General features: G+C 37.1%; 2 protein-coding genes across 16 annotated transcripts in view; both read right to left on the bottom strand.

The window, feature by feature from the left end:
* Nucleotides 1-2,907, bottom strand: part of sh3glb2b (SH3-domain GRB2-like endophilin B2b) — a 29,699-nt gene extending 26,792 nt beyond the window's left edge. For 12 of the 14 annotated variants that reach the window (XM_077240689.1, XM_077240690.1, XM_077240692.1 and 9 more), the window contains exon 1: nt 2,728-2,875. In XM_077240689.1, the coding sequence (XP_077096804.1) occupies nt 2,728-2,790 (63 nt within the window). In that variant the 5' untranslated portion in view covers nt 2,791-2,875. Of the gene's footprint in view, nt 1-2,727 lie in introns of all 14 variants that reach the window. The other 2 variants (XM_077240700.1, XM_077240701.1) reach the window with 2 other exon arrangements.
* A 299-nt stretch (nt 2,908-3,206) lies between these two features.
* Nucleotides 3,207-12,177, bottom strand: pip5kl1 (phosphatidylinositol-4-phosphate 5-kinase-like 1). 2 transcript variants are annotated; one of them, XM_077240686.1, is made up of 10 exons: nt 12,030-12,177; nt 10,883-11,077; nt 9,393-9,443; nt 9,048-9,202; nt 8,283-8,407; nt 8,074-8,108; nt 7,911-7,966; nt 7,515-7,627; nt 7,266-7,422; nt 3,207-4,150 (listed from the first exon to the last, which is right to left on the bottom strand). In XM_077240686.1, exons 1-10 carry the CDS (start codon nt 12,042-12,044, stop codon nt 3,685-3,687), a joined length of 1,368 nt encoding a protein of 455 aa, XP_077096801.1. In that variant the 5' UTR covers nt 12,045-12,177; the 3' UTR covers nt 3,207-3,684. The 2 variants fall into 2 exon arrangements, with proteins under 2 accessions (XP_077096801.1, XP_077096802.1); XM_077240687.1 differs by lacking the exon at nt 12,030-12,177 and adding an exon at nt 11,697-11,780 and having other exon boundaries at nt 3,545-4,150.
* Nucleotides 12,178-12,377: the final 200 nt, after the last annotated feature.

Below are 12,377 nucleotides of genomic sequence, written 5' to 3'. Positions count from 1 at the left end.
AGACATTCATATCAGCAGCTCTTTATGGGGTTCAAGAACATGCATCATTTTCGTTCTAACACTTTATTTCAGAATGCTAAACAAGACGTGCAAATGTTAGTCTGTTAACAAATAATGAGCAGCATTCTTGTACTCTTCAAAGACCGAATATTGTCAGCAGAAAAGGAGAAGAACGCTTACAGATATTCACATGAGTTGCTGGCATTATGACTTTCTTCCTATCAAAAAATAACAGGTCAAAAAAGGCCAACATAATCATACATTGCTAAAAAAAACTGTTCCCTGAGAGCAGGCCTAAAGTATAGGCAGTAATCTACAGCTCATGTGCACTGGTTCTGACTGTAGTAACTACATGAGAAAACTGTGGCTTTGAGTGATAATGATCTGCTCCCAAATAAATCCCTGACAGGTACTGTAGTAGTGACTGGCTAAGCAGGGATGGGGACACCTCCTTGAGTTCTTTTTTTTTTACTGTTGTGTCTTCTCAGGGGTGACATAACAAGAATAAAATGGAAGAGGGTCAGACAAGTGTTGTATGGCACAGGGCTGTTTGGGCCTTTGCAGATTATATTCACCTAATATCCAGATATGGAGGCTAAAACCTCAGTCATCGTTGAAAATCAGAAGCTAACAGCTGACAAAATGCTCTCTGGCTCTCCTGGAATACCAGTGGACCTGCAGTAAAGATTTCCTCTGACAAGGTGAAAAAAAAGTAATGCTGGTGTGTGATATTTCACTCACACACAGGGAAGACCCCTTGCTAACTGAGCATAAAATTCAGGCCTAAGATGAAAAAAAAAGACATATGAATCACATTTACACGCTGAGACTGAGCATGAAGGATTCCGTCTACATTACAGCTTTGAATGCATGTCATTTTCATGATAACTTAATTTATATATTCATATCCATATTCTATGTCTTTGGATCATCACATATTGCTTCAAGTTATCAGTTAATTATCAATCAAATAAAATTCTTGCATTTTGTATTAAAGTCTTTGTGAACTCGAAGCTGCGACCAACTTTACTTCAGTATTGTGACGTATTTTCAGAGTGAAACGGAATACTGAATGAGAAAAATAGGGGGCATTTTTTTACCACTGGGAATTAATTTTATCTAGAAAAGTAGACGGTCCATTCCGATCACCGTCAGGGAAGGCTATTCCAGAGGGGAAGTACATTTACAGATTTTGATTAAAGATTACAAAGACTTTTTGGGTGTGTGTGTGTGTGTTAACTTGCAAGGATGAATTGTTTACCATAAGACTAGTAATGTGCGCTAACACGAGAAAATTTCACGCTGACTTTAATTGTATTTTTTTGTGATAATAAACCTATAAAAGGCAAATGTTTCAGAAATAATGAATTCATTTGACTGAAAATATAATCTCTCACAACATACAGACAATTTCAGCCTAGAAAATAAATTACAAATATTGGAATGAATAAAAAAAAACTAAAAAAAACCTTTTCATGCCAAACCACCCACATCATGGAAACACATTCAGTCACACACCAGCTGGCCAGACATCGTTCAGTGTTCTGAATACAAGGTCTATTAAAATTAAATGATCTCTCTGATGTTGGTCCAAAACCATTAAGATTTCCTTTACAGCAATTAAATACTTAAATATTAATACTGCTTAAAAAATAATAATAATGAAAAAAAACACACACTCATAAGGAACAATATAGTTTATCTTTTCTGAAATGAGACATCCTCAATGACGTATTCAGCCAACAAATGCAAGCTCTGGAGGGGGCAGCCTTCAAAATGAGACGTTTATCTCAACATACTGTGATTACTTCAAAAATGATGTTGAATATATACTGTAACAGTGGAAATTATAGTAATCTCAATGATAGTAAGTCTCAAGGTTGGTGTAGTTTGGTTTTCAAAATCTATTCTTGCCAGTCAGACGGTACACAGATGCTTACGCTAGTCACTTAGTATCATAAAATAAGTGATAAACAGCTTTGTGTGATGTACAGACACAATGAAAATGAAATTTAAGAAATTACTCTGAAGATAGCATTTTTCTCATTTTTGGAGCCAACCAATTAAACAATTCTCTCTTTCATTTTATGGGGGGGAAAACGACTAGCATGAACAGTAGCAGAATATATTTTGTGTTCAGTGGAAGAACCAAAGTCATGGGGGTTCAGAACAACATGAGGGTGAGTAAATGATGACGTTTTCAATTTGTGGGTGAACTGTCCCTTTAAACTTTGTTAACTGTCTTGTGGTTTTTATAACGGAGTATATTTTAATAGGCTGATTTTTTGGGGGGGGGGGGGGAGACAAACTATAGAATAAGCACCTCTAAACATGCATCTTAAAAATAAAAATAATTAACTGTTCTCTAGTGAACAGTGAATACGCTGTAAGCGAGTATTCAGCTGGTGACTGTCACATGAACAGCCATCAATAATGGATACGGGCTTGGCTTGCGTCTATCGGCTTACAGTGGCGAGGAAAATACAGATCGTCGTAAAATGACATAAGGAATTTCCGCTAGAACGATGACAGATAAGTTTGAATTTACAGAAAGCGACGTGTCTGAATACTCGCGTAAGAGTCCTTAAAGGCCAACAGAGCGAAGCTGTTTGTCCATTCATTCACTCGAGCTGCTGCGTTCATCCATCCTACTGAATTATACGCACGTCACTTATGGCTCAACGCAACTCCCTTAAAGTAAACAGAAGGCACTGGGTCATATCATACCTGAACAGCACGAGTGAAGAAGACGCCTGCATCCGACGCTAGTTTCTTGACATTGAAATCCATAATGTCAGCGTTTTCACTATGTACGTTCCAGCAACATCCGCTTGTTGGTTGTCCCTGCAACGTGATCGACTGTGCAAGATGAGGCTGAATCGACAGCGCAACCTGGAGTTTAATAATCTTACCATCAGCCATCCTCTACTCAGCCTGCTTTAACCCCTTTATTATATTAGTTATTTTTAACACATTATTTTGAATATTGTAATTAAATTAAGTTCTTTAAAAAGTAGTTTTCATGAAAAAATAACTATTAAAAACTATATATTTTCTGTGGTCTGCGCAGGTCAAATCGGACACATAAAAAAAAAACAGACCTTCTATGACCTTCTGGGATGTTTGGGATATCTCATCTGTTCGAGATGGGTTTCAATCGCATAAAGGTTGATGTCTTACTAAAACTTTAAAGAAGAAAAGATACAGATCTTAAACATTATTTTATTATACTGCATAGATATTTCAGGAAAGAAAAACATTCGAATACCCACTCATGTAGCTTCACATAACAGATGCGGAAAATGGAAGACAGTATAAAATAAGGGACCCTGCTGCTGTTGATAAGTTGCAAGTCAGATATGTATAATTTACTTTCAAAATCCTTTCTGTCTGAGCAGCCGGTTATCAAGTGGTAACAATGTACTCTTCAATGAATGGGATATATGTAATCAGTATTATATAATTCATCATTACATTCATCAAACTATTCATGTTTTCATCCCTATGCATCTTCAGCATTATGCATTGGTCATTGCAACTTTTAACTTTTGTGTTTTCTGGAAGTACAATGTTTAAACAAGTGCTTTCATTAGCATCGTATTTATTTAAACTAAGCTATTCATAAACAGACACTTCAAAATGGTCAACTTAAAAGCTGCCTTCTGTTTTCCAAGCGGTCTTATTTTATTTTGTATGGTCCTGAACCCACTGGCACAGCCTGTGACAGTAAGCTGGAGGACTGACTGTGGAGCATGTTTGCTGTGGGTATCTCAGTCTTTTCCACCAATACTCAAGCCTCTTTTTGAAACCATAAACAGTGAAGATGTCAATAATTCCTATGAAATAACGATGCTCTGATCCATCAATGACATGAAGCGGGTTCTTGAAGTTGGGAAGCAGTCTCCGGTTCTGGGCCATGAACTCTTGTAGATCGGCTGACTCTGTTCCCATCCTACTGGGTTGCTCAATTTTGTCTCCCTCAAGGCTTGTACTTTCCATTCCTCCATTGCCACTGTGCATTTCTGCTGTGTGACACGGTGTTGTTGCACAATTTAATTCTGCGAAGAGGAGTGTGGAGTCTTTCTCTGCCACCAACCCAGGAAGAGTGGGTGATGCAGCATGTGTAGGACTGGATGTTACATTCACTGACCTAACAACCAGTCAGAGAGGAACACAGAATAGAACAAAGAACATTACCCAACTCAATGATTACCATTCGCCCTTGGTTTTTCTGCAGCATATTTTTTCACCTGAATTTTTCATGCTTTTAAAGGAATACTTGGAACACAAACAAAGATGTTTTGTTCACGCTGTACAATGTAAGTGGATGGGGACCAAACACATCACACTCCTAAAAAGCCATAAAAGTACTGAAGTCATATGATAACTTTGAAATTTAAGTTGTTCATTGAAGAGCTTGACAGTCCGTGATCACTGTTCACTTTCATTGTATGGAAAAGCAGCTGGACATTCTGCTATAAATAGGTCCTTTGGTTTTTATGGAAGAGACCAAGTCATAATGGTTTCAAAAAATATAAAAATTAGTAAATTAAATTTTTTGGGTGAAATTGGATATATACAGTCTATGAGATGATGTTTAATGAATAATGGAATGGTAGTAATGGCTATTATAGTTTAGTTTGTTTTATTTCTTTGAGACATTACTTTAAAAATGACATAAAATCTACAGGTGCTGGTCATATAACTAGAATATCATCAAAAAGTTGATTTATTTCAGTAATTCCATTCAAAAAGTGAAATTTGGATATTATATTCATTCATTATACACAGACTGATATATTTCAAATGTTTATTTCATTTAATTGTGATTAAAACTGACAGCTAATGAAAATCCCAAATTCAGTATCTCTGAAAATTAGATTATTACTTAAGACCAATACAAAAAAAAGGATTTTTAGAAATGTTGGCCAACTGAAAAGTATGAGCATGTACAGCACTCAATACTTAGTTGGGGCTCCTTTTGCCTGAATTACTGGAGCAATGCAGCGTGGCATGGAGTCGATCAGTCTGTGGCACTGCTCAGGTGTTATGAGAGCCCAGGTTTCTCTGATAATGGCCTTCAGCTCTTCTGCATTGTTGGGTCTGGCGTATCGCATCTTCCTCTTCACAATACCCCATAGATTTTCTATATGGTTAAGGTCAGGCGAGTTTGCTGGCCAATTAAGAACAGGGATACCATGGTCCTTAAACCAGGTACTGGTAGCTTTGGCACTGTGTGCTGGTGCCAAGTCCTGTTGGAAAATGAAATCTGCATCTCCATAAAGTTGGTCAGCAGCAGGAAGCATGAAGTGCTCTAAAACTTCCTGGTAGACGGCTGCGTTGACCTTGGACTTCAGAAAACACAGTGGACCAACACCAGCAGATGACATGGCACCCCAAACCAATCACCGACTGTGGAAACTTTACACTGGACTTCAAGCAACGTGGATTCTGTGCCTCTTCACTCTTCCTCCAGACTCTGGGACCTTGATTTCCAAAGGAAATGCAAAATTTACTTTCATCAGAGAACATAACTTTGGACAAACTCAGCAGCAGTCCAGTCCTTTTTGTCTTTAGCCCAGACGAGACGCTTCTGATGCTGTGTCTTGTTCAAGAGTGGCTTGATACAAGGAATGCGACAGCTGAAACCCATGTCTTGCATACGTCTGTGCGTGGTGGTTCTTGAAGCACTGACTCCGGCTGCAGTCCTCTCTTTGTGAATCTCCCCCACATTTTTGAATGGGTTTTGTTTCACAATCCTCTCCAGGGTGCGGTTATCCCTATTGCTTGTACACTTTTTTTCTACCACATCTTTTCCTTCCCTTTGCCTCTATTAATGTGCTTGGACACAGAGCTCTGTGAGCAGCCAGCCTCTTTAACAATGACCCTTTGTGTCTTGCCCTCCTTGTGCAAGATGTCAATGGTTGTCTTTTGGACAGCTGTCAAGTCAGCAGTCTTCCCCACGATTGTGTAGCCTACAGAACTAGACTGAGACCATTTATAGGCCTTTGCAAGTGTTTTGAGTTAATTAGCTGATTAGAGTGTGGCTCCAGGTGTCTTTAATATTGAACCTTTTCACAATATTTTAATTTTCTGAGATACTGATTTTGGGGTTTTCATTAGTTGTCAGTTATAATCATCAAAATTAAAAGGAATGAACACTTGAAATATATCAGTCTGTGTGTAATGAATGAATATAATATCCAAATTTCACTTTTTGAATGGAATTACTGAAATAAATCAACTTTTTGATGATATTCTAATTATATGACCAGCACCTGTAGATATTATTTGTCTACATGCCTGCCTGCTATTGGCCATTTGGAGAAGGAGAAGGATATGTAAACATATGTGAACATGAACATTCACAGTCAGCGAAAAGCCTGTTATCCTTAAATACTGAAATAGAGATACAAGGTAGCAGAAAGAAACTTCTTTAAGGAAATATTGTTTCTGAACCATGACAACAATGGAAGCATAATCAAACATCAGTATTTTGAACTTATATAAAGATATAAAGCCATATAAAGATTATCTCTATGTGTGCTCATCAGTCAAGCATGAGTAGTTCATTCAGTTGAATATGTGGGATAGTGGTGACTAGTCGTAAGCATCTGTGTACCGTCTGACTGTGTCAAGAATAGATTTTGAAAACCAAACTACACCGACCTTGAGACTTACTATCATTGAGATTACTATAATTTCCACTGTTACAGTATCTATTCAACATAATTTTTGAAGTAATCACAGTATGTTGAGGTAAACCACTCATTTTGAAGGCTGCCCCCTCCAGAGCTTGCATTTGTTGGCTGAATACATCATTGAGGATGTCTCATTTCAGAGAAGATAAACAATTCCTGTTCCTTATGAGGCATTAATGACTGTATTTCTTTTTTACTTTGGAATGTAATAGATACTTTTCTGAAATGAGGCAAATGTGCAGCCTTCGAAATGAGAAAAAAAACATTATAGAACAATATAACACTGGCATCTCCCTTAAGAAGGTTTCCATTCACTATACATTAACGCCCACTTTTCAAAACACGGTCACACACTGGCTGTTTAAGGGAATAGTAATAGTCTACATTAACTTCCCTGAAATAGTAACAATAATTTGTACAATTTGTATTTAGGTTATTTACTAGGATCATTTGAAAATGCACAGAATATACACAAGCAGACCTTCCTAAAAAACATCTTTGTAAATGTCTTTGGTTGTTTATGGATGACTATATGCATGGTATACCAAACTTTACTATGCTCACTTTTTGGTACGCTTGACGATTGTTGCGAAAGAGCGAGTCTGTTCATCCTGGTGCAGGGGCTGATGGGCCAGCAGAAAGCTGTAGTCTAACACATTCAGTGTCTGAAGAAAGGTTGTGTCGATCTCCACCTGACGCAGGAGCCAAGGACGCTGTTGATCTGTCATATGAACAAGGAGCTATAAGATTGAATGTAATGGTGCAGATGAAGTCTACAGCAAATATCCTTTGCCAACAAGGAACTGACCTTACCTAACTGAATGAACTGTCCTTCAAAATTAAGATCTTTTAAAACAACAATGATCTGGTTGCTTTCAGGGGCTGGGTCTGTCCACCTGCTCACCTCACAGCCCTTTATATCATACCTTAAACATTGAGAGAGAAGGTTGAATGTAAAGCTAGGAGGAGGAGTAATGGAGAATGTGGTGGGAGTGATGGATTAGATCATTATTCTTACTATCAGTGCAAGCCAAAAGTAACAGCTAAAGGGCAATGCAATTTAATGACCAATAAGTGCAAGGCTGTGGATTACTGTAGGTCAAAAGGAAAGTTCCACATGTGACGGGGAGATGAGAAACATTAAATATTTACAGGATAATGGACAGAGCGATAACACCTTTTCCATTTATAACACACAGCAAGTCTTACCTTGCAGTGATTCTGTCATCAGGGAAAAATACACTTTGCATCACAATAAAGTACTTCTGCACACAGGAAACCAATAGAGTTTTAAAACATGTACCTTCGGGGTCCATAAAATAATAAATAATATTGACAGGAAATTAAAGCTTTTAATAAATGAAATAATTACCATCCTCTGATGTGCAATTTTGATTCTGTGAACACCTGTTCATGAATAAAGCATGACAATTTATCAAACAGACGCGTTAAAGCGATTAAGATAAGAATTTAGGGTTTTAAGTCATCTCATCATGCATTACACATTTAATTTTATGCATATGAACTATATAAAATATTTGTCAAGTAACATTTGCTAAAGTTAATTTACAAGCTTCTCACCCAAAAATTTGACAAGCAGAGAGTGTGGGTACTTCTCCAGATGTTCCATGTAGATTCTCAAGTTAGTCAAGAGAAATCGCACCTCTCTTTTACTCTGTGTCTTTAAGAAGAACCGCTTGTCATTACTGGACAGAGAAGAGAGAAATGTGTGGTAAAGGACATTTGGTTTGATATCAAACAAACATTTTGATATTACACAGTTTACTTACAGATACAGAGAGGGTCAAGAGTTGATTTTTTTTTTTTGAAAAACTGACCTGTCTTGTATGTTCACCAAAGCTGCATTTACTTGGTCAAAAATACAGTACAAAGTAATTTTGTGCAATTGCATTGCAACTTAAAATAGCTGTTTTCTATTCTAATACTTTTTAAAATGTAATTTAATCCTGTAACAGCAAAGGTGAATTTTCAGCATCATTACTCAGGTCTTCAGAGTCACATGATCCTTCAGAAAGCATTATAGTATGCTGATATTCTGCTTTAAAACATTTATTATTATTATCAATGTTAAAACAGCTGCTTAACACAGCATATCTGTGGAAACCCTGATCAATTCTTTCAGGGTTCTTTGATGAATAGAAAGCTCAAAGGAACAGCATGTTAGATGCGATTAATGGCATCACAGCACAATATACAGTATATATACACATCAGTGCCTCTATCGATGTGATTTCTCCCATTAATTCCTCTACAAGCAGTCTGTGTCCTCTTTATGCTGTCTCTGTTGCTTATGCTCCTGCAAGCGAAACATTTGTGCTGACTCACGTTAGAAAGAAGTCTGCCTTGCTTTTGGAATTGCTGATAAATTGCAGGTAGCTGCCTTCGGAGGAGAGGGAGTGCTGGTATTTCTTCTCTGTCATCCCCAGGGAGCGCCGCAGACTGGCGAACACCGGCCCAGCATACGTCTTCATCCTGAAGTCCTTCACACAGTCACAGACACAACAGATGAGATTCAGTAGAAATTTTACATACAGATCTTATATATAATTCAAGCAAAACAAGCCTATGCTCAACACCTGCTTAGTCATTACATCACATTTTGTCCAGTAAAGCAAAAAATGCTAATATTACAGTAAGCAGTATCTGCTTCTTCCATGAATGTACATGTACCTTATGGATTTGAGTAACCTCAATATTGTAGTCATCTTCACACAGCTCATCCTAAAAACAAAATATATGACCAGTAATGAGAAGTATTCATATTGTAGTAGTACATGCTTTTGCAGGCAATGTTTTTCTTTTTGTTGTTTAAGTGTGTGAGAGATGCTTTAAGCCCTGGACAACAGGCAGCACATTCATGATCATGAGTCATACTGCTGCATAAGCAGACTGGATTCAATGGAATCTGGGGTCTGCAACATCATCAGTGTGTGTGTGTGTGTGTTTGTTAGCGATTGAGCACGTGACTATGAGTGCCACCACACTACAAAACAGGGCGACACTTTACAATAAGGTCTTATTTGTTAACATTAGTTAATGCATTAACTAACATGAACAAATAATTAATACAAATGTTCATGTTAGTTCACAGTGCATTAACTAATGTTAACAGATACAACTTTTGACCTTAAAAATATATTAGTAAATGTTCAGACTAACATTAACTACCATACATAAATGTTTGTTTTAAGTATTTTTCATTGTTAGTACATTATATCTGACATACATCAATGTCATGCAAGTTCAGGCATGAAAAGTATCTTGATCATCTAAAATACACTAAAGCTTAGATATTTTCCTTATGATTATTATTTACTTATGCCATTTAATCATCTGCATTGTACATGGTCTCTTATTCATGGTTAACAAGAAGCCACTGATTTTATCTTTAACATTTCTGCCCTCTCGTGTTACTGTAGCACTGTAAGAAATATTGGATTGTGTGAATTCTGTCACTCCTCCCTAATGCGTGCACAGTACAATGGTGTTTGTTACCAAAACACTTGGTTACTGTTCAACTCCCTCTGCTCTGTTACTCGAGCAAATTAAAGAGTAATACCAGGATAAAAACAGCTCTAATCAAGTGAAAACATTGTAATATGGTGCCTTTTCAGCACCACAAACACATAGTCTCCATGGAAAGAAATATGCTCCTCTCTACGGAGGTTAGCCTGCATACTAATTAATGTCAAATGGAACATGTCTGTCTCCTTGGAGGTGTTTGATCATGCCAAGCTTTTGTCTCACTCACATTTTATTTCAATATGCACTTCAACACTGAAAATGTAATGTTAGCTGAATTGTTTATTTCCATGTGACTGTATTTTGGTTTTGATTTCATGATTCCAAACCTGTTTGATTACAATAATCTCTGTACATATACATTTATTCATAACAGTTTGAGCCGTGGATATGCTAACTAGTTGATTATTAAATTAATAAAGAAACATTAAAACAATAAAGAAAATCTAAAATACTGACTTTTTTAAAATACTTTTTTTAAAGGAAATTCTGTTATTTTATATATCTTATATGGACCCCAAGGCAAAACTCTAGCTCTGACTAGCAACTCCCCTCTGTAATATTTACCTAAAAATGGAAAAAGTGATATTCAATATCGACTGGATGGGGTGTAGGTTCATAAACATGGGAATACTCACAGGTAAAGGGTTGTCAATGGTGTTCTGCACAGCGGAAAACAGCCCTTCCTTCATCATACAGGTGAGACTGTAGAACTCATGCTGCTGGTCGATCTCAAACAGACCCAGCAGTTTCCATTGCTGCCTCAGTCGACCCCACCGTTTCCTCTTCACTGTGCGACTGTGTCGGCTCACACTTGGCCCAGGCATCTCCATCTACAATATACAATAGCCATGTAGTTCAATACAGCACACCTACAAACAACTTGCAAAGCCTTAGTAGAAACCACATGCAAATAAGGCTTGTTTACTGACAGATCCCTTATGTTTTATCAGTACTTTTGGTAAAAGATGGAACTGGAATCTTGGGTATGTAGAATCTTGTGTGTGTGTGTGTGTGTGTGTGTGTGTGTGTGTGTGTGTGTGTGTGTGTGTGTGTGTGTGTGTGTCATTTTTATATACAATATTAACCTTTAAATGAAAATTGTTTAATATATGTATATTTTATATAAATAATATTAATAAAGTGAGAAGTTATCACTGCACTCTATGCTCATGTTACAATGGCAAGGATTTGGCATCATCTTGAAACTGGTAGAAGTCTGTCTCCCAGACAACAGATAAACAAATCAAAATCTGTTTTTATCAGACAGGAAAATACTAAGTGATTTGAAATCCGTCTTTAGTATCGAATGCAGCAGCATCATGGGATAAAAGAGTCCCTGCAGCAGGTCAAGCACAAATCTGACATACCATCAGTTGCAATAAATGCACTGCTCTTTTAACAAACCAGTATTTTTTTTCGCACGCAAGGAAATTACAAACCACTGTAGACAATGTTGCCTCACAGTTCAGCCTGTTTGGTTTGTCTTCCCAACTGTCATGTGCCTAAATGGGATTTTCACCACTGTCAACTGAATGCCAGAGAAATTTTGAATCAGAAGTTTATTTGTTTCCAGTAATGGTAATCAGCTGTTCTGAAGAAATTAAATTTTCCAATCTCGTTTCAGGTTTTTCCTGTATAGGCCTATATATATAAAGTTATATTGTAAAAAAACAAATTTCAAAACAGGAAGACGTTTGTTGAACTGTCAGATGAACTGAGTTTACATTCACTTCGATAAAAATGAATAGAATAGTCTAATAAATAAAGATAATATGTACGTACCTCAGTGCGATTCATTATGGGGTCACTAATACATGTCGTCGTCCGTGAAGATCAGAGCATTGTTTCTGTCCTCGCGTGACATGACACGGCCAGTGTGTGTATGATGAGCCGCTGCTCGCGCTCGAATCGATCAGTCTCTCATCACTGCAGCGGCCCATCCCACAACACAGCAGCAGACACACACTGTTACTGAATACATGCTGCTCAACTACTAACTGACAAACACATTATATACAAAACTTAATAGTAAATATATAAAGTACAACACTGATTGGTCTATATGTTTTAAATATGCATTTATACATATTATATATAATATAGCACACTATACAAATACAAAGTAACGTC

This window comes from Siphateles boraxobius, unplaced genomic scaffold, assembly GCF_051911475.1.
Source record: "Siphateles boraxobius isolate OS27281-9 unplaced genomic scaffold, OSU_SipBor_1 24, whole genome shotgun sequence".
NCBI lineage: Eukaryota > Metazoa > Chordata > Actinopteri > Cypriniformes > Leuciscidae > Siphateles > Siphateles boraxobius.
This window is presented reverse-complemented; position numbering and strand designations above follow the sequence as displayed.

Excerpts from the sequence above, each read along its gene's own strand:
- pip5kl1 (XM_077240686.1), bottom strand. Across the intron at positions 8,408-9,047 it reads AAGGCAGACTTCTTTCTAAC|TAATGACAAGCGGTTCTTCT; the intron begins GTGAGTCAGCAC and ends TTCTCTGTCCAG. Across the intron at positions 7,967-8,073 it reads AAATTGCACATCAGAGGATG|AAGTACTTTATTGTGATGCA; the intron begins GTAATTATTTCA and ends TCCTGTGTGCAG.